General features: G+C 38.3%; 1 protein-coding gene, 1 long non-coding RNA gene and 1 pseudogene across 2 annotated transcripts in view; 2 read left to right on the plus strand and 1 right to left on the minus strand.

The window, feature by feature from the left end:
* Nucleotides 1-23,316, minus strand: part of LOC134670120 (uncharacterized) — a 381,632-nt gene that overhangs the window by 208,522 nt on the left and 149,794 nt on the right. The gene's annotated exons all lie outside the window — the stretch shown is intronic.
* Nucleotides 1-23,316, plus strand: part of LOC134670082 (matrix metalloproteinase-2-like) — a 218,612-nt gene that overhangs the window by 51,122 nt on the left and 144,174 nt on the right. The window contains exons 3-4 of the mRNA XM_063527760.1: nucleotides 15,270-15,392; nucleotides 15,994-16,163. Coding sequence (XP_063383830.1) covers nucleotides 15,270-15,392; nucleotides 15,994-16,163 — 293 coding nt within the window. The remainder of the gene's footprint in view (nucleotides 1-15,269; nucleotides 15,393-15,993; nucleotides 16,164-23,316) is intronic.
* LOC134670426 (U1 spliceosomal RNA) lies at nucleotides 15,417-15,568 on the plus strand (annotated as a pseudogene).

Here is a 23,316-nt window from a genome sequence, read left to right on the forward strand (position 1 = left end):
GTTTCAGTAAGGTGATTCATGATAGGTGTTCTCACTTTCGTCGGTTTACTACTGTTGTTTTGCTTATAGATACGAGTAACATATTAAGTAGTTAGAAGAACCGACCCTCCCATTATTTTAAATACTCAAGTACATAGGCATCCCTGTATTCCTGTCATCGGATCCCTCTGATGTCGATTCCGAAGTAATTAAATCTCCAGTGAGTGCACTCACTGCAGGGGTGCTTTATGATGTCTTTGACCAGAAAGTCAGTGAACTTCATGTTAACCCAAATTGGCTTGTCTGTCCGTAGCTCCACAATGATTAATCATACTCGTTGACCAGGGCTAAGGAAGTTTAATATGTCAATTTGTTCAGCCACTCTAAAATCAAAGTCGCTCTATTGTCTATTGATTGTGTGAAGTAACAATTTTATTAGGGTTCACAATCGTGAGTCAAACCTCAAAATTTACGTATTTTAATAATTCATAATTATTAGTTAAATACCTGTATGTTTTAGGTCATGTGCCTTGGTAAACTAAGGACAACAATAGGGTGCATTGGGGTAAATGCGAAGGCGGGGTAATTCTGGCAAATATCTACTAAACTAGAAATAGTTCATACTTTAGCAACACGTACGCCGCTGCAACACTTATGGCATCTTGCGTACTGTTGCTACAGTAGAAAGTGATTCTAGTTTAGTAGATATTTGCCAGTTTCGAAATTACCAATGCACTTTATGTATTTCAGGAACTAAATTATTTATGTAGTTATTGTTCCATAGCTTAGATTAGATTCGATATATTAATTTCTTAAACAAATAAGACAGTATTTTGCACATAAGGATAAAATAAAGGCTTTCTCTAAAAGATAAGTACCTACATAAAGATACCTTAGTATGAGTAAAGTTGCTTCTAAAGAAATTTATATTTCGCGACGATAACACCAATGTCACCAATGCCACCAATCGCCCTAAATGTGTGTATGTGTTTCGTCCCTTTATACACAAAGCGTTACACACATCTACGTAAGTTCCCACGCGGAAAGCCGGACATGCCATTTCGCCAATCAATGGGGACGACAAAATTAAAACTGTCAAGCCCCGATTCGGATTTTGAAATAGACATCTATTAGATATCTTTTAGACATCACCATAATACGATAACGATATGTTTAAGATCTAACTAGACAAATTTGACATTTGCGCGATTCTGGAGATACTCTTGAATGATTTCCTCAGGATATTATTTATTATTATTTATTTATTTTCAATCATGTTCGGCTTACAGCGATATGACTTAGAGATCCAATTCACATCTAATAAATATCTTACGCTATCCAACGTAAAAGTGACATTGGTTGCCCGAATTGCGCTGCAAAAGGGAACTAGTTGATATCTAAACTATAACGTATCGTCTCTTGTGAATATCTTGAAGTTCGAATACGGCAGTCATTCACGAGACTCTTCCTGTTAGTCCGGGAGCCGGCTGCATGAAACAAACCTCATCAAAAAATAGAATATACCTACCCTGTAGAGGTACCTGACATTTAGTAGCTTGGTCGGCCTAGGCTTAACCTGGCAGATTTTGTACAAATGGCAAAAACGTTGGACAAAAATTCATCAAAAAAAACCTCATCGAAAAATAGAATGAAACTTGTATGGTAGGATACCTGACCTTGAGGACAGTAAAAAAAAAGTGGTCGGCCTCACCTTAGCCTGGCAGTTTTTGCATTGGCATTGGCATTCTATTTTTCGATGAGGTAAATTGTAGCTCTCACGTGGTACCACAAAATTGGTCGGACACAGGAACCTGCCAATACAGGATTTGGCCAACCACTTTTTTATTACTGTCCTCAAAGGCAGCTATCGTACCATACAAGTTTCACACGATTTTTCGATAAAATTTTTTTGATGATTTTTTTATAAATTTGGCCGGACTGCAAAAACTGCCAGGTTAAGGTGAGGCCGACCAAGACATACGTCAACAGGCTTATTTTAGGTATTTTAATCCGTTTGTTTCATTCTATTTTTCGATGAGGTAAATTGTAGCTCTCACGTGGTACCACAAAATTGGTCGGACACAGGAACCTGCAAACACAGGATTTGGCCGACCATTTTTTTTTTACTGTCCTCAAAGGCAGCTATCGTACCATACAAGTTTCATACGATTTTTTGATAAAAAAATTTTGATGATTTTTTTCATAAATTTGGTCGGACTGCAAAAACTGCCAGGTTAAGGTGAGGCCGACCAAGACATACGTCAACAGGCTTATTTTAGCTATTATAATCCGTTTGTTTCATTCTATTTTTCGATGAGGTAAATTGTAGCTCTCACGTGGTACCACAAAATTGGTCGGACAGAGGAACCTGCCAACACAGGATTTGGCCGACCACTTTTTTTTTACTGTCCTCAAAGGCAGCTATCGTACCATACAAGTTTCATACGATTTTTCGATAAAAAATTTTTGATGTTTTTTTTATAAATTTGGTCGGATTGCAAAAACTGCCAGGTTAAGGTGAGGCCGACCAAGACCTACGTCAACAGGCTTATTTTAGCTATTATTATCCGTTTGTTTCATTCTATTTTTCGTTGAGGTAAATTGTAGCTCTCACATGGTACCACAAAATTGGTCGGACACAGGAACCTGCCAACAAAGGATTTGGCCGACCACTTTTTTTTTACTGTTCTCAAAGGCAGTTATCTTACCATACAAGTTTCATACGATTTTTCGATAAAAATTTTTTGATGATTTTTTTATAAATTTGGACGGACTGCAAAAACTGCCAGGTTAAGGTGAGGCCGACCAAGACATACGTCAACAGGCTTATTTTAGCTATTATAATCCGTTTGTTTCATTCTATTTTTCGATGAGGTAAATTGTAGCTCTTACGTGGTACCACAAAATTGGTCGGACACAGGAACCTGCCAACACAGGATTTGGCCGATCACTTTTTTTTTTACTGTTCTCAAAGGCAGCTATCGTACCATACAAGTTTCATATGATTTTTCGATAAAAAATTTTTGATGATTTTTTTATAAATCTGGTCGGACTGCAAAAACTGCCAGGTTAAGGTGAGGCCGACCAAGACATACGTGGACAGGCTTATTTTAGCTATTATAATCCGTTTGTTTCATTCTATTTTTCGATGAGGTAAATTGTAGCTCTCACGTGACCCAATAAATCTGGTCGGACTGCAAAAACTGCCAGGCTAAGGTGAGGCCGACCACTTTTTTTTTACTGTCCTCAAGGTCAGGTATCCTACCATACAAGTTTCATTCTATTTTTCGATGAGGTTTTTTTTGATGAATTTTTGTCCAACGTTTTTGCCATTTGTACAAAATCTGCCAGGTTAACCCTAGGCCGACCAAGTGCGTTGGAAGCTACTAAATGTCAGGTACCTCTACAGGGTAGGTATATTCTATTTTTTGATGAGGTTTGTTTCATGCAGCCGGCTCCCGGACTATGTAGCGTGAGTGCACGCCGCAGTGACCTTGCTTGTCTATTTTAGTTTGGCGACCTCAAAACATATGATCGCCGGGTCGTTGACTCATTTAAGCAAATTCGGGGTGTGCGAGGCGCGAAGTTTAGTTTAGCCCGTTTTTGCTTGTCACGTGTGACGGGCTATATTTTCGTGATTAAGTTTATGCTTCAGGTGAATCAGCGCATTTCTACATCTAGAAGAACCTTTATTAACAAAGTCGTATGGCATTTGGCAATTCTTGAATTTAACTTCTACAAATGCTATTTCAAAAGTGACATATTTGTGACATAGTTTGTGATATAGTTGTACAAATAGCGGACTTAATGCCAGAATGCATTATTTACCAGTCAACTATAGGCTAAACTGAAATATTCAGTAAGTACAGGATCATCTGGAGTTAAAGTCAAACTCAAGATTAGTAAGATTGGGACATAAAACTATGTACATAATATGAAAAATACATAAATAATAATATAATAATCTAATATATAGAGTTCTCACTTGAACTAATAAACATGGAAATTAATTAAGCTTCACAATTTTCAACAGGCAACTTTTTTTTTTTTTATTATGCATGGGTTTACTCATGGCCACAGACTAGCCGAGGCGTAGACGTGGCCTACGATGGAGCGAGCTCGCCCAGAAGGTGCCTGTTAGATGCCCCTTGGAACACCGCGGCCCGCAGCTGAGAACTTCGCCCAACAGATTATGGCTAAGCATACTATCTATCAACGGGCTTGCATTAAATCTAACTTCAATCGATAGTTAGCTGATTACTTAGTAGCCACATTACTCGCTGTACAAAATTTAAAAGTATAAAATAATATATGTAAAGGAACTCCGCATATATTATTTTTATTTATGTAAGTGAATTATTGCCTTACTTAGGCATGTTAGCTGTGCGACTTCTTTTTACATACCTACCTATTTAACACATCGGAATTCCTGCTTTTTTTTATCCAAGGGTTAGATTTAGATTTAGGCTAAAGGAATCTACCCAATAAATTGCTGGTGATACCTATATACCACGGTCCATTCAGGGAATCATCATTTAACCATGAATTACCTGGCTGTTTATGTACTATAATGTATGTATTAAATAACATTCCGTCAACCTCCCACTTTCTGTGATATTATCACCACCTTTATTGTTCCTTAGACAGAAATAAATGTCAGTCTCTCATCTCCTCGCTTAGATATGATTCTTTAAAAACTATTCAAGCACCTCGCCGCTGTGAAAAAGTGAATAAAATCCATTACCTGTACGTAAAAGGAATGTTGGAGCGAGGTCTGTTCCCTCCGTCCTTATTCGGAGTATTCCCTATACAGCCAGGTTTGTTATTGCTATTACTTACTAGCATTACTGCTTTAGGGAAACCGGCATAAGGTTGATCTCCGTGTATGTTATTATGGATCTCAAATCATGTATCATTCTGGTTTACATCCAATGTTCGCTTACACTCTGTGTGCGTTAGAAATATAACTTGCGTCCAGTCCACCCGACTGACATGTCCCGATTCTGTTATGCTACTGAATTCACAAAACGTTATCAAGCAAGTCTATGTTCGTTTCTAGTAGAGCTTGATCTTTAGAATCGTTGTTAGGTACCTAGTTACTCTTGTATTGAGAGTAGATGAGAAAACTACTTACGTCGATAAGAGCAGAAAGTATTACTCAAGTCAAGATTTGAAGTTATAGCCACATTTAATGTTTTTTTTAGTTCTATCTATTACTCTTTTATGCTTTCTAAAGATTCATCATAGGCGTGTCTTACAATGTCATAGATTCACAATAAAATATGTAGGTACGCGCAGCTGCAAAAGTGCATACCCACTTTATCATTATGAATGAATGTCATTCTTTCTAATAACTTACTTATAAGTACAAAATATACATATGACTCATACGAGTATATTTTAAGTGCAACCCCCGGTATACAAACACAAGCAATCTTGGTTATACACAAATACCTACTTAATCAATATTAAACACATAATGACAAATACGTACATCGATCGGTAGGTACAGGATATATTTATTAACGGTTAATTAATGCTTTTGAGAACATAATATCGACTAAACGAAACTATTAATACTATTAAACGAAACTATAACTACTAATATTTAGCAGAGAAGCTATCCTTGTAGAACCAGACAATCACTGCATACGACTTGATAAATTAATCATGAGATTTGTTTCGGACTTCGCCCCGCAAGAGGATAGCCATTTAAATTAATAAAACATACAGCTACGAGGGTTCATGGTAAGAAAGGTCAATAAACAGTGTTATTCACAAAGCATATTTCACAAATCACACACAATTACTGTTTATTTTGCATGGATAAAAGTCGTAAGTAGTTAGCTTGCATTTGCTGGTAGATAACCGAATTGCACCGTAAACTGGTAAACAAGGGATTGTACAGCTAACTGATATACCTACCTTATCTGAATGACGATTGCACAACGTTTTCTAATTTGATTGAATTTGGATAAGGAATTCGGCTCTCAAAACAAATTATAAAAAACAACACACGCACGTTTCCATCTCAGCAAAAATCAATATTCACATTGAATACATTGGGATTTAATAAGTAATAAGCTTGCTACTACGACTTCAGAAGCCTTAAACTTGACTCCTTTAGACTCTCATTTCATTTTACCTTAAATAAGTAGCTATTTTTTTATAAAATAGCTACTTATTTAGTTCTACCTAATAAGCTTTAATAATTGCAATTGCCGTTACAAGTCTGGCTAAACGAGCGTTTATAGTGCCCTAGATACACATTTATGAAGTTATTACTTTTAACACGTTTAAATGACACTATCAAGATCAGATCAATATCGACTAAATGTTAATTAATGTAACACTTACCAAGAAAGGCCATTGAGAGTTAGAAAGTCGATAACTCGGTCCGATCCACCCTATTAGATCTCTTTGCGATATTTAGTCTCCGGAGTGCTCAAGAATAGCCCCTTAGAGTGGAGTTGGGACTTGTTTCAGTCGAGGCAATTTAGCTGGACGGGGTATGCTGAAAATTTTATAAGAAGAGACCTTTGCTCTACTCCAAGTTCTCAGACTTTTCTCAGACTAACTTTTGTAAATGCATCTATTGTTTATATTTACTTAGCGTCACTTTACAAAGAGCTACAAAAGGCAGTTGCATTTTACATTGCCTATGCAGGTTTCTTTTTTAGGAGTTCCTACCTGTGTACGCCAAGTGTCTACTATTTATTATTACGCCAATATGTACAAGTAGGTACATTTCTTATGTCGGATTGTCCCAAGTGCACAAAGGTCCAGTCATCACTACCATAACAGTCAACGTGCAGCTGATGGATGTTGATTCATAATTTCTCATCGTGTGACATTGTTCATGGGTAGCTATGAGAAATATTTTACGTAAATTGCCAACCGATAGATCTTTAATGCAAATCACAACTAACTTTATATGTAACGGGAATGAAAAATTTAATACACAGGAGGTTTTTCAACCGACTTCTAAATACCAAAAAAATCTCTATACCTTCCTTCTTTATACTTCTAGCTAGATTAGCTCTAGCTAGCTTAATTAATTATTCCCAGAAAATTAAAAATTTGCACTAATCTACTTCCCTTTGTGTTCTCTAGTCTACGCAGTAATAAAGGTATTTTAGTCATTTATCTAAGCACCGCGGCGTCACGTCCTTTGTCCGCACCATAAGCCTGCCTCGTGAGCCAGGAGACGTGGGATGACGTCTCGACCGGCCGTTTATTATCCTAAAATATTATAAGTATACTAGGATTTTCCCACGCGCGCGTAAATCAGGCTACGTATGCGCGCGACAGCGGCTGACAGTATCTGCCGTGAATCGCATTAATAGGTTAGTGTCTGCCTGTTTTAGGAAAAGTGTATGTTGAAAGCTTGATTCATAAAGTATTATGCATAAGAGTGGTATAACCGTCAGGACTTCTAAAACTCGAGTTCAGAAATGCCTTTGATCGTTATGTTATTCTCAATGTTTAAAAATACCTGCATGAGAATATCGCTCTGATGTTCTTGATAGTTAAGTTAGAAGTAACTAGGTAGACCCCGGGACATCATTTAAATATCTACTTATATCACCTACCTGTACATATACCGACCATCTATATACCAGATTACCTATAACAGGCAATTTTAGAGGTGGGATAGGTAAGTTACCATACGCATAAATATAATAACTGAGGTATGTACAAGTACATTCAGCATCACATATGTAATGACGTCCAAAGTTGCCAAATATATATCGTAACACACCTTTGTTTGCATATTTCGCCTCTTTGGCCGTCATTATTCGATGATTGTACATGCTGATTCTTATTCCTGGCTCCCGGGAGGAGCGACACTATGTATGTTGCGACAGGGGTCGCTTCACGCTCAATATTTTCAACACACGACGGGGTGATAGTAATCTGATGCTGTTGCCCCGCATTATGCCCGACCAGCGCCGATTCACGCACACTCGGGAAGATGCCAAGTGAATCAACTTTACATTAATTATTCTATTTAAGGATACCCAATGCTTACCTGCGGTATGAACTATAGCAATAAGTTTTTAAATAGGTAGGTACTAGCGACCCGCCCCGGTTTCGCACGGGTTCACAAATTATACACCTAAACTTTCCTACAAAATCACTCTATTGGTAATCCGTTCAGTAGTTTTTTAGTTAATCGCGAACACACAAACTACATTACTACACACAGTAATTCCTAAAATAATACCAACATGTGTATTATATTTATAACACTAACCTGCTACTGTATAGCACTAACTACCTGCACCGGTTTTCATATCGTTTGATCGTTTCATTTGTAATTTTACGCATGCATATTAAATATAAAATTTAAATAATATTATCTACCTTTCCAACTCCATCTAAGAACTATTCAGTCGAGCCGGCTCAAAATTCGGAATATAAATTGGTAAGAGTATAAGCTGGAGTTAAATTTGTTAAGATATTCGGATAAGAAAATTCACTATTTAATAGGTTCGTTAGTTAAGTTATGAAAGTGTAGTTAAAATTGTAATTTGTGTCTAGACAACAACTTAGTCGATTCTGTAGGAGCTAGTGCAACGGTTATGTTCAGTGAGCGGTTAAATGGTTTTCTTGGATAGGGTGACCAGACGTCAGGAATTTTCCTGACATGTCAGGAATTTTAGGCATATGTCAGGGATGCGGCCGGAAAAGGGAAATGTCAGGAATTTTGGCATTTCCGTTTCCCGAAGGACAAATAAACAAAACAATAAAATGGTATACACAGTAAAAATAATATTTTTAATCAAAATAACAAAAAAAATAGTAAAACAGTTTACTGACATAAGTATTTCCCTTTACAAGCTTAGAACTTCACTTTTAACTTAACATTGGTATATAATTGAGATCAGCTTTTAGTCACATTATTAATACAAATAGTTTACTACCAATAACGTAAATCCGTAAAAGTACATACTCGGGCGTTTGCTACTAGACGCCATGTTAAGGACACGACACGCGCACTGTTATAACGTAGAAACTGGACTAACGGTGCGCCGCGCGGCATGCCAATGCACCCCCCCCCCGCCACCTCGCCACCTCGCCACCCGCCGCGACAGCTCATGTCAGGAATTTCGGCCGAAAATCAGGAATTTTGTCAGGACTTTTGAAATTTGTATCTGGTCACCCTATTCTTGGATCTGTGTTCAACCAGAAAATTGGATATTATGGAAAATTCTTATATTCCTTTGAAAATTCTTATGTTCAACTTAGCAGTTTAAATAGGTATGACTGAATTAAGTATCATGACAGCTAAACATTATTCCAACTTTAGTTGACATGTTTATGAAATTATGTAGATAAGTCGAAGAACGACAGGAAAACCTTCATAAATCTTAAAAGATGGTGGTAAACAACAGGCGGTCTCATTGCTAAAAAACAAATCATTTAATTGTATAACAACACACGTGAATTCGTGTAATGCATCAGTTGATCGCATAGCTTGCGAGTCCGTAAATAATATCTCTGAAATATTCTCAAATATAATACATATTAATGTTCTCTTCTTTCAACATTTTATTCTTGGCTTTGTGTTTCAAACGGTCATTCACATAATTACCTGCTTTGGTGGTTTATGTGGTCGCTGAGTTTTATTCCGTTTTGTAATGTTTCCACCATACATTGTCACAGCTTAGGATGTCATATTTCCACCATTAGATTATTTTCCTCTTTGCCCTACGGAAACGTTGCCGGACGTCATTTTCGCCGAATCACCGTCGCCCAAGAGGGCTGACCAGCGTCACACATTACGGGAACAGGAAAACTGCATTAGTTAAGTCAGTAACGTTCGTTGCCTGGCCGCAACGACCGTCCCTATTGTTTCCGCTAATGCAATTTCATGTGTCACTTGCGGTATTTGAAATTCAAATGTCATTCTTTGTCCCCCAATTTTGAACGAGATTAGTGTTCAATGTAGTCCTGATTTTGCATCGGCGATACCGGATATGTTTAAATATGCATTGACTTAATTATGATACACGTGCGAGGCCGTCTGTCGCATGATGAACGTTGCATTAGGCGCAAAACACACGGAGCGGGGGTTAGTCAGTAGTACTCAGTAGCGTGTAGCGTATAGAAACGCAACTGGATACCTATCGCAACTAGTCACTTTTTGAACTTTCAAAGGAGAACGGTTTTTGTTTTATGGCATATAGCCCAGGTGACCTGAAACTCTCGGATGTAGTGGTCAGACTCGTGCGATATATAAATGCTTGTTAAATTGCGAAACCTTTTAACAAGCGCGCCGCGCTATGCTAGGATTTGTTAAATGGTTGCGCGATTTAAATATAGGACTTATTCAAAATTTTAAAACGCACGACAACTCAGTGCGCACCTTAGTATCCTTTCATGTAGTTTCATGTGTTCAACTCCTTATGGTGGCTTTGAAAATTACATTAAAATTGCAGAAGAATCGTTTTATTTGTTGTGTCATTGTGCTTGGGAATGAAATTCTCAGAACGGCTAATTATATGGAGCCAGAGCGCCAACGTGGAGGCGACCCGGCACCAGGAAATGAACCGTTGATTTGCAAATTATACCAAAATTGGGCGGGCCCGCTGCCGCCATAAACGAATCATATCTTGATCTCGACTGACCTACATTCTGAGTCAGATCGCTTTATTGTTTAACTCACAAACCTAAAGATAAATTAAGACACGTTTTCGATCATAAAAACTTTATTCGCATCGATCATACGTAATTACTTTTAATTTACGAACGTTGAACTGCATTAACGGACTGCATTTTCGGAAATACATTTTATTGGACCGAGGCATCATTTATTTCCATATTGAGTGGAGGAGTGGCGGGCAGTGACGGCAGATGTCATCGGTGCGCCTGCACCCTCCCTTGATTACCCCTGGACACGTATTCCCACCGCTTGCCTACCAACACTTGTCTCGGTCTGACCATTGTACGGGTGATCTCGCTACACGGTTTCCAAGATACACTTAGGTATCTAAGTAGTATATAGTTACCAGAGGCAAGTATTCTGTAGGCGATGTGAATGCCAGCCCGGGCTACTGCACGCCGTAATGACATTCAGTACTTGCACGGAAATGACTACGCAATTATTTGGAAGCGCTTAATCAAAATTGATGGAGTGTTGTGAGCTTAAAATTATATTAATTAAATGCAAACGAGGTATTGATTTCGTGGCAACGTAGGTAACTCTAATAAAAAACCTTATAGGTAAGTACATAACGTCCTTGTTAAAACGTTTCATAAAGTCCAACTCACTTAATGTACCTACCTCGCCTTCTAGATACTTACTATATACTATCATGTTCCGAATTTTATGCTATTGCCTACAATAAAACCGAAGTAGTCCACGGTACTTAAAGAGATTTGCCAATTAATTACAGGATGAAATAGGTGTCGTCACGAACCTGCTCCGATTACCGGCCGTGCCGTGCAGGCCTCATTTTGCCCCACTTTGTCCCGGGACTCATTTTGTCACCAATTTAGGGCTCCGGTGGCCGAAGACACCTATTAAGACCCATATTGATTAGGACACGCGAAACGGTCATTAATGACAGGATACTGTCGTGCGTTCGACGTTTTGTGGAGTAAGTAACAAACTTTCGTGTAGGTACGAACGACTCCCTTTCTTAGCCCACAGATAATAACAACCAGAAATAAATGCCTCTAAGTGGGTCTCAAGCAGTGGTGGCCGAGTGGGTATGACGCCTGACTTTCAATCCGGAGGTCGCGGGTTCAAATCCTGGCTCGTACCAATGAGTTTTTCGGAACTTATGTACGAAATATCATTTGATATTTACCACTAGCTTTTCGGTGAAGGAAAACATCGTGAGGAAACCTACATACATCTGCGAAGAAATTCAAAGGTGTATGTGAAGTCCCCAATCCGCATTGGGCTAGCGTGGGGACTATAGCCCAAGCCCTCTCGCGCATGAGAGGAGGCCTGTGCTCAGCAGTGGGACGTATATAGGCTGAAATGATGATGATGATGAAGTGGGTCTCTGAAGATAAACAAGTTATAGTTACAACTTATATTAAAAGGTGATAAAATGTGAAATGGTGATAGGTATCCACTATATTAAGTTAAATCGCCCACTCCTAATGAAATACCCAAAACACACACGCTCTGTTGCCAAAATGTCATACTATCCGCCCATTATCAATAATTTAACAACATTATTAACCGCAAAACTAAGTTACTCTTTATTCGTTATCTTTCTATTTATTTATTTATTAGTTTACATATTTAACATATACTAACAAAAGTAACTGGCTACACGTAAATAAAGAGCTTTACAACCGGACTGTAAATATATTCGTACCTAACCGCGTCTAGACAGATTGACGGCAAGGTTATCCTATCCAGTGAGGTATCTTCTAATGCATCTACCTACTAAATTCACGGTATCTCTTTTATCAAAATGGGTAAAGAAAAAACTGATCATTACAAAAAGAATACATAAATTAAGCAATCAGTTACCTGCCTTTGTTTGGGTTAAGTTAGGTTGTAAACTCAAGAGAAAAAATATCTCAGTTCTCAATTACTTATTATATAGTCGTTTAGATTGATTTGTGTTGTGAGTTTTGCGATAAATCGATATTAACGATAAATGATAAATTATAGCCCGTCAATTAAACGTTAATTATTGTTCAATAACTTTATATTGAAATTGTAGCTACACTTGCTTGTAGCTTGCTTGTAAAAGATGGACCAAAAATCAGGGTGAATACAGAAATTAATTAGGAATAATTTTCCTTTGTTATACTTTATTCGTGTAATTTTACTCTAGTAAACCAACCAACTAAAATTAAAAAAAATAGTTTTGGGACCGAGAGTTCGGGTAGATTTCCCAATAAATGGAAAAGCCAGAACGATCGACTAACAATAAATTTTCACAAAATGGCTATCAATTAACACGGTTCCATTTCTGGTAACTGCTGGAAAATTAGCGATATTTTATGGATGTAGTGTCCGGCAGATTTATTGAAGGCCTGCTGACCTGACCTGCGCCTCTCCTAATCCGATGTAATGGGGAGGAATAACGACATCCATCATCGTAAGTGCCATTCTGTAAACGTAAATCGTTTCGCCGTATTTCACATGCCACTCGTTAACTGCCTACTTAATTTAATGTAACTTATTTGTTTAGTAATCAAGCCTGAATTCAATTAGAATAAATTGCGAACTGAGACGCTGATGCGCGCAAATAATTATGCCTATAAAACTCCATATGACTGAAAGCGTTACGTTACCTCTTTACTTATGTGGGGCTACAGATGTTCGTCTGTTTACTGGGAGAATCCCTTTCATTTAAATAAGTAAACGCCTCCATCCCATAAAAGGAGGCTGAAATTGCCTTAATTTACCTTAAATTGTCCATCTTGGGTAGTTAGGTATACCGGCCCTCTAGCGTATGCAAATAAACAGAACCCGCAAAAGTATTTAGGACTGAGATAAGTTTAGGAAGTGAATAATAGACCGCAGATTGCTTAAACAAAGTCTTCATTATTAGTTGAGAAGCCGAGCATCCTCTCCAAACAAAACTCGCGCCTCGGGCTGCGGCCCTGGCCGTATGTTCCTAATGGTGGAAAGAACGCTGGCGGGTCAAGTTCTTGGCTGAACCACTCTAACTCGAACTCGAAAGCCATTACAAATATGCGTAATCTAAAAAAGGAACTAACACTGGTTCGCGGGGCAACAAACCCGCCTATACTCTGTAAACGATTAGAATGACATCTACGGTTCGACTTCGCTCAACAATACATCTCTTTTAATATTCAAATAAAATTTTGACAGATGTATTTTTCTTATGTTAACGTTGTTGTTTGTATAAATCATGTTAGCAAAAGTTTTACCTAAAATCCTAAATCGCAAAAGCTAATAAATGAAGTACTTGTGACGTGCGGCCAATAAATGGAAGGCAATATTGATAAGTTTTCACGTTACTACATCATTATAATATGTATGTATATTGCACTCCATATTTGGGTCTAAATTTCAAGCTCTTCATTATAATAGGTAGTTTTATTTGTCACCTTTTGCTGACAATGTTATGTAGAAAACGAAAAACCTAATTCATGATGATGAATGATGAATTAGGTTTTTACCACCTTTCCGTGCACATTTATGATGATCAATGTGCACGGAAAGGTGATGGTAAAAAACCGGGCAAGTGCGAGTCGGACTCGCGCACGAAGGGTTCCGTACCATAATGCAAAAAAAAAGCAAAAAAAAGCAAAAAAGAAAACGGTCACCCATCCAAGTACTGACCACTCCCGACGTTGCTTAACTTTGGTCAAAAATCACGTTTGTTGTATGGGAGCCCCATTTAAATCTTTATTTACAGACAGACAGACGGACGGACGGACTGACCGACGGACGGAAAGCGAAGTCTTGGTAATAGGGTCCCGTTTTACCCTTTGGGTACGGAACCCTAAAAAGGGACTTTCTTTATATTACCAAATAAGTAATTCAAAATTTAAAGAATCCCCAGGGTTGTCCCCACCACATCGTTTTGTTTAAATACCCTTACCTTCCCAGATAAGGGTAGATAAGAATTAAAATCTAAACAAAAAGGCACAAAGACGTTCATTTATTCCATTGTGAGCGTCGTGTCAACATGCCGCGTGAAGACTCCGTGCCATGAATAACGAAAAGGGCATGTTTGGTGAGGGACTTTATTCAGGTTAATGAGTGATTTCAATTAAAATATATTTTTAGCAACGACCCCGTGGAGTTTCTAGTACCTACCCTTATTTTTAACCTAAGTGTATTGACTACATTTGTTTTTTTTTTTTAATTTGTATAGTCAATATACAATGAACTTTATATAGACTACCTACCCACATTCTATTTAAACTTGCTAGTCGTCATAAATAAATTTGGTTGATTGCGAGATGGCTTAACCTGAATTTGTATAATACATATAGTGTATTTATCATATAGGTATTTAAAAAAAACGTTAAGTATTAAAAGCCAACAGTGATACACAAAACAAGGTTTAGAATCTTAGTGTTCCGTTGACACTACACTCTCTAGTGACTAAGAAAATTACTCCGAGGATTCATACATAATTTCTCCTTTGTGTGGCGCCCAGTATCTGGCACAAAAAAAAATGGCAGTGTTTCAATTCGATTCTGGTTTATATAAAAAAAAGAATGATGACTAGGTATATGGGTTATGAAGTGTCTGACCAATTTGCATATTGTATTATAAAGTATCAAAAACTCAATTAATGTTATTACTTAATTTTATAAATGTTTAATTTCAGACAGACTACCTTCAGAAGTTCGGGTACCTACAGACGGGGCGGCCCGAGGTGCAGAACCTGGTGAGCGGCGCCGCCGCCGAGTACTACGAGGACGACTTCAGGATCGCGATCAAAACGTTGCAGGTATTATATGGTTATTAAATAGCCTTTGGTACCTGGCATAGGGGATACCGTGATCAAGAAGGCGGTTCCCTCAGGGCGAGACTCTTCCATTGCACTGCGGTTGGGTTGACCCTTGCGATTATCCCTAATGTGGATAACTCGGATGCGTAATTTCTGGTTAGTCTAAGTAGTCTAGCCAGCAGAACTCCGGCTCCTATCCGGATAGGTCGTCTACCTATCGCGAAAATAGATAAACTAAATTTCGTTGCATTTTTATTAGAAAAATGTGACTAAATCTTAAAAATTATATTTTAGAAGTTTTAGGTATGATATAGTATCATACAACTTTTAAGAATTAAAAGGTTTTAACATGCCTAAAATTAGGCCTTTAGAGTCCGTTTATTTTATGATATGTACAGGAAAAACTTTATTGTAAGTATTTATCTGTCACCTTTCCGTCCTTTTCCGTCATCTGTCGCGCCTCTGAAAAGTCTCTACGGCAAGATTGTTATAGGGAATAGTAAGTAATTCATTCCTGTTTATTTATATGTATGTATGTATGCGTGTGTGTGTGTGTTCTTTTTTTCCTTTTTTAGTGCAACATATTCTTTTAATTTTTCAGGAATTTGGCGGCATACCGGTGACAGGCGAAGTCGACGAAGCCACGAAAGAGCTCCTGAGTAAGAGACGGTGTGGACGGCCCGACAGAGAAGGTTACGAAGAAAACTCCACCAGAAAGAAGCGATTTGCTTTTCAAGGGGCGACGTGGAAACACACCAATCTAACATGGAGGTAAGTGCTAGAGTCGGACCTAGGTAAACTCTGCATGACATTGTAATAACAAAGTGTGGGATGTCATCATTATATCATTAATGTCGAACTTCTATGAAAATATGACACTCTCTGACTTTGTTCTGTGCGAATCGGTGGAGCATTGTCTAGTTCAGTACCTACCTATAAAAGTACGAGTAATTCTATGTTTTAGTGCCCCCTCTTAAATCCACCAAGTCAATCCGTTATATATTTATTTATTTTTACGCAAGATAACAAAATTTAAATTGTATTACATACATATAAATTATATTACATATTAAAAAAGTTAGTGTAAATTTAAATTGCAATTTCTGCTAAGCACATCATTCATTAAGAATTATAATAGGTAACAACAATAATTTATAATTTTGGCGAGAGAGTGGATGCAGTGCATTTTTAAAGTTTGTTTTTAACGCCATCTATTGGCGAGTAGCTTAATTATATGTTGTGCGCCATCTGCCGTTATTAGTTGAAACTAAAATAACTTTTGTATAGTAATACTATTCAGCAACAGATGGCAGAATGTAAAATAGTTATGTTAGCTTAGCATAGATGGCGCTAGTAATGGAAAAACAACCCGAATTAAATAAGTTTTTAATTTGAATGAGTTTGATAACTCAAGTAACTTCGTTATTCAAGGCTTTAAAATTGCTTTTTAACTTCAAATAAAAGAAAAGAAAGGTCAGAAGTGATATCATTATTGGAATAATAAAACGGGATAATACAAGAAAGGTTGTTTCGTGCAATAAAACGTGACAACTGACAATAAAGCTAACGTCTATTTTTAGGATATTTGCTATGTAGGTAAACGAATACGGTCCTGTGACGTAATAAATCTTCGACGTATTTATGTTTTCATCTTTTACATGCCTACATATTTGGAACTTTTAAACGACTTAGCGCCACTTGCACCATCCCACTAAACCGGGGTTAACCGGTTAAACCTAGAGTTATCATGGTTACCAGTACAATTTGACACTGGGGTAACGGCTTAACCGCTTAACCCCGTGTTAGTGGGATGGTGCAAGTGGCGCTTAACAAATTAAACTACCTACTGCTATGGACTACCATCTTGACCCAACCACGTCAAACATAAAAAATAAAGCATTAATCTGAAATTTCCCATATTGATACAATTAATATAGTTCCGGAGATTATAATTCATTATTATAATAACTAAATTGTTGTTTAATACACTTACTTGATTCACAAATAAAAGCGCTCAAATACTTACCCACATAAATGCGGACACGTTAAGTTTTATTCGCTACACGCCGTCAGCGCTATTTGCCTGGCCATCGGATTGATGACAAATAATAGTTAAATCACGGGGCTCGTAAAAGTTACGACGCGGCCGGCTTAATTAAAAGAATATGTCCCTCTGTCGCCGGCCGGGGCGCTGTTCGCGAACATCAGTGTTCCAATGCTTTCTTGCTAACCAAGCTGCTTTAAAAACATAAGGATTGCACGCAACTGCACGCAAGACATTTTGGAGCATGCATTTATTGTCTTTTTTCTTTGGGTGACTTTTAAATGTTCAAATCTTTGTTCTATGGGCAACCTCTAGTGCTTTTTATAATATTTTCTTGATGCTAACCGACTCCGTTTCCCACCCTGGGCCAGTCTCTTGGACTTCCAAGTACTCCAAATAGGTCACTCTAGCTAGACAGTACCGTCTTGTCTGTCTTGTCTGCCCGGCCTCAGGGGGCCCCGAAGGACAGACAGTAACAGTAACTATACTTGGTCAAGCAGATCTTGTCAGTAGAAAAAGGCGGCAAATTTGAAATATGTAGGCCCGAAGGGATATCGTCCCATAGAAATTTTGAATTCCGCGCCTTTTTTTACTGACAAGATTTGCTTGACCAGCTATATCTGTCCTTCGGGGCCCTCGGGGTCTTCGGGGGTTAGAAAAATGTTAGTTTAATTAGCTTTCTTTAGTTTCCAAAAGGGCCCCAAATTCTTATATGCCCAGGGGCCCCGGCATAGTTTAAGACGGCATGACTCTAGATTCGAGCCAAAGCCGGCCGTAAACATTAGGTATTTTGGTCAATGTACACGAGTAAAGAACTAACCACTGTCTAGACAGGTACTATTTTTGAGCTAGCCTTCTGTTAAAAGAGATTTTACATAATTATAGAATATGAAAACAATTCGGAGAACACATTAATGCAAGCAAATGCTAACTATGGACATATGTTTCCGAAATAAATTATTTGATTTGAATTGAATTTACACAAAGACAACAAAATAGGTAATAGAGAAACAAGTGAAGTCTAATTTGCTTTAAAGTGGGTATTAAAACACTGCCAAAAGTGTTATTTTTTTTATTTTAGGTATCAAAATCTAAGAGCTAGTTATCCCACTTACCTACGCCCAGTTTTGTGCGGGTACGGTTTTTTGCAGGATCCCGTTTTAGTAGTATTACGTTTAGTAGTATACTTAGTAACGTTCACACGAGCATTCTGATTGCGGGATATGCAGCACGCATACTACAGAAAACTGGATCCTGCACAAAACCGTACCCGCTAAAAACTGGCCGTAAGTGGGAAGAAGCTCTAATAATTACATACCAGGTGTTTGGCTTGATCTTCACCTTTAGTATTCCATCTAAAAGTTAATCGCGGTTGCATCCTGCTGCTAAGCACCAAATCAGTATTTTCTTCACATTTCTGATATCCTTTTGCCGGTGAATCTTACTTTCCGACAACTGCGACGGGATGCCCTGAATTGCCTTGGATATTAGTGAATATAGCAAAGTACCTACAGCATATAATAAGGGATGACTTACGTTAGACCGGGCCGTGGCCGGGCCGGAGCTTCCGGAGCTTCGTTTTCTATGGAAAGCACCACGTGATCACCGTCAGCCGTCATAGGCAATGGCATGTCGGACGCCTCGGTCCGGGCACGGCCCGGTCTAGCGTGAGTCATCCTTAAGTAAGTAATATTTTTATTGGTGGTGACTGGTGGACATCAACACATGTTTATTTTAGGGTAGGTAGACACTTACACGTATTCGTATTCAATCAACAATTATACATATAAGGTTCAACACTATGAACACCATAGAAGCGCTTTTGCCTTAGGTACCTACTCTATTTTTGCATTTATTTAGTGAGCCTGCATTCCGCAATCCCAATGTTTAGGTATACTTACCGAGTAGGCGAGCACTTATCTCAGTCAAACCAGTGTAAGTTTGATCTCCGATTACTCATAGGTATTTGTTACGGAACTGCCGGCCTAGCCAAGGTTACAATCGCTATCGCTTCGACAACGACAAGCATTATGTCTCTCTATCACTCTTCCATATTAGTGCGACAGTGACAGTTGCGTTTCGATCGCTACGGAGCGTAAGCGATCGACATCTTGGCTACGCGGCCTGGTGATTCGTTTAAAGCGAATTCTTGGTAAGCAATTTGATGAACAATAACCGTAGCCCGTCGAGTTTGTTCAACTCGGCGTCGAGAGCTAACGTCTATTTGAAGTGGAAACAACCGCGTGCTCGCGGGTAATTTGAAAAGTTCACAATCACCTGCAGCTAGCGACTTCAGCACAATTTCCTGTCGAATTAATGGTCTGTCAATATTGTAGCTCCATTACAGCTCGTTGCGCACGCGGCCGTAAAACGGGCAGCGCCATCTAGTGGCCGGTTTACGAGAGCGCGGCGCCGGTCGCAGGCGAGCTAGCCGTTCCAAAGCTAAAAGTACGATACAAATGAAATGTATAGTTATTGGAAGTCGATCATAATGAAACAAATTTGGATTTAGTTTAATAACTTAGATAGGTACTCGAACAAACTACTACAATGCTTATATGAACCCTTCAGCACCAAATCGTAACGTGAGTCGGATGTATGATTATCTGGTCTAATTAACATATACATCATATAAATGCCAAATTCGATTAGTTTTGATCACCTACTGTCAAAATGATACTGTATCCTGCAAATGTCGCATTAAACACTAAAGTGCTTGGCCCCAATAACTTTAGCCCATCGTAAAATTAACGACGAGCGAACTCCCCATTACGTTACTGCGCGAAACTTCATAAACATTAATGTTGAGATATCCGTAAATTGTAATAAATACCATATTTCTGTGAGGTTCCCTTTGGTGTAGCGCCGATTTAAGTACTTATATATTTTATTTTTAGAAACCTATTGACTATGTGCAAAATAAAGTGGCAATCACATCGATTTCTATATATCGTACGATGTGCTGACCAATGTCGCTATTATACTAAGTTACGTAATCTCGCATAAGTGTACAGTCACCAAAACTATTAGCTTAACAGTAACACCCCTGCATAGGTAGATATTTGTCAACATCATTATCAATCTTCCTTGCCGTATTCGGCTATGGCGAATCAACAATTCTTATCCGGGTATATACGTATGAAATGCCATAATGTGGCTCGCAAAACCAAACTGTAGGTATGTTTTTGTATGCAGGGGTGCTAAGCAAATAGTTTTGCTGACCACGCTTTGTACTCATTTAACGGCGTCTAAAATAGATTAAGCAGGCCTCACAGGGCTGTAGGTTTTTTTATGTGCAGTTTTGTGAGAATTTAGAGAAAGGTTTATCTGTCTATGTAGGAGACCGCCTTGCTCGTTTCGCCCTCGCTGTTCTGTTCCCTCCCAACAGTCCCAACTAATTAACTTTTCGCACTAATGTGCCAAAACAAAACAAGCCAGTAACAAACGCCTCGCTAGTAGGTAACCAACTAAACAAAGTGTCTTAGATGTGTTGAAATCCTCAGGGGCAAAATATAGATAACTACATCTAGAGCTAGATTTGGATACCTATTACTAAATTGGCTGGTTGCTTAATAAAAGAAACTGCAAAAGGCTACTTTAAGGCCTTGATGCGTACTTACAAGTGCAAGATTATTAAGCGTCGGCGTTTTCACAGTTTGTTCATATATAAATAGGATTATCTTTCCATTTGTGTGTCAGCCGGCTCCCTTATCAAAATGTAGAATAAGCCGGCTCCTGCGGCGGACGTCCGATAGCAATACCGATGGTTATTACATGGAAATAAACAGCATTGTTTCCCCGCTGCCGGTGACAAGCAAGTGACAGTACTCCCGCGGTGCTGTCGGCGCCATGCCCGCGCTAAGCACGAAATAATATCGAATTCAATCGCCTATTCTAAAACAACTTAACTCACTACACAGCCAATAGTCTTAGGCCCGCTTTAAACCCGAATGATCATAACTTACAGGCTTGAATTGAGCTGTAACAATAATAGGCTCTGTGAAATAGATACAGATGTAGGGAAAGTAACACAGAAACAGAATTCGTTATAAGTATAGATATATAGTTAGTGCATATAATAATGGCCGTCCGGATATGCTTAAATAAATTTGTGTCAAACCAACGTAAGTGCGATTTTCCTTAGTGTACCTATTTATTTATTATGTCTTGTGAATCAAAGAAAATACATAAAACAGATACTTGTAGGTGTAATGTCAAAAGAATAGTAAGTACAAACTGTTGGGCGAGTAGTCGATGAAAACACTACCGCTTTAACCGTCAGATGATTTTGGTGCAGATAGTTACATCTACGAAAAAAGCTGCTTTACAGTAGGTATCATGCCATGAGCCCGAGGGTCTACCGCCAGCATTTAAAAATCGAAAATCTTTATCTGGCTCTTTATCACTCTTGTATATTCGAGCGACAGAGCAGCAGATACAACTTGTACTGGCTCGACAACACACACGTCAAGTCAACTCAGTGTATGGTATGGTACGGATGTAAAACTAACATAGAAGAAAATATTTGGTCTCATAACAGTACTTTAAATTCCATAGAATTTCTATTGCTATATATGTGGTTTTCCAGCAGAGAAGGGTCTTTATGCTTCATCTGCAAAAAGGACGTTTCTATCAGAATTTCTGTTGGAATTTCAGAATTAAGGACCCTTTTGTGCTGGAAAGCGACATATAGCCGTCGAAACGAAAGGATGTCACTTAATATGTATAAGAGCGCTTATAACTAACGACGACAGCAAAACTTGAACTTCAGGATATTACTTCCGCTGTTTCAGGATATGCTCTTGCAGCGTTCGAATGTAGTTAAGACATGTATGAGATGAGATATTCCATTGGGTTTTATAAAATCGAAAGGATTAAAGCGCCCTGCCTGTTTTTATTACTTAAATCTCAAACTCTTTATTTGTCTTATCCATCTATGAATTTTATGCTTATTACTTTCCTAATCTATCTAGATAGGTACCTACAATTATCTTATACGTAGGTATAGATATTAGTGTTCTCGAAATAACATAGGAAAATAAAACTTGTCAATTTGGAGTAATGTGAGTCTGGTTCCTAGATTACATATATTATAGATCGAAGTTAGACATTGATAAAACAGCAACTTTACTGAAATTAAACTTATTAAATTCGTCTCGATGGCTGTTAAAAAAACCGGCCAAGTGCGAGTCGGACTCGCGCACGAAGGGTTCCGTACCATAAAGCAAAAAAACAAAACGGAAAAAAATGCAAAAAGAAAACGGTCACCCATCCAAGTACTGACCACGCCCGACGTTGCTTAACTTTGGTCAAAAATCACGTTTGCTGTATGGGAGCCCCACTTCAATCTGTATGTTATTCTGTTATTAGTATTTGTTGTTATAGCGGCAACAGAAATACATCATCTGTGAAAATTTCAACTGTCTAGCTATCACGGTTCGTGAGATACAGCCTGGTGACAAACAGACGGACGGACGGACGGACAGCGAAGTCTTAGTAAAAGGGTCCCGTTTTACCCTTTGGGTACGGAACCCTAAAAAGTATAGTCTGTGACAAAAGCTCCGGATGGAGCAGATACCCTTTTCCGTCTACTCAATACTCAATACTTTTTACATAATAATATTATTACATCGTAAGTAAATAATTACCTATACTTTATACACATTTTCCAGATGTGCTAATTTTTTAGTCACGATGAGTACCACAATTTGTCGACTCTGTTTCTTGTACCTACCTTCTATAAGAAATATAAAATACTGTCTGTCTGTAGACTAGAAGCGTATACCCAATCTACCCGTCAGCCGCCGTCCGTCGGACCGAGTCAGATCGGGCTGAATTAAGGCTTCTGTCACTTGTGATTTTCTTCCTGAGGTGCTCCGA

Source organism: Cydia fagiglandana, chromosome 13 (genome assembly GCF_963556715.1).
Source record: "Cydia fagiglandana chromosome 13, ilCydFagi1.1, whole genome shotgun sequence".
Lineage (NCBI taxonomy): Eukaryota > Metazoa > Arthropoda > Insecta > Lepidoptera > Tortricidae > Cydia > Cydia fagiglandana.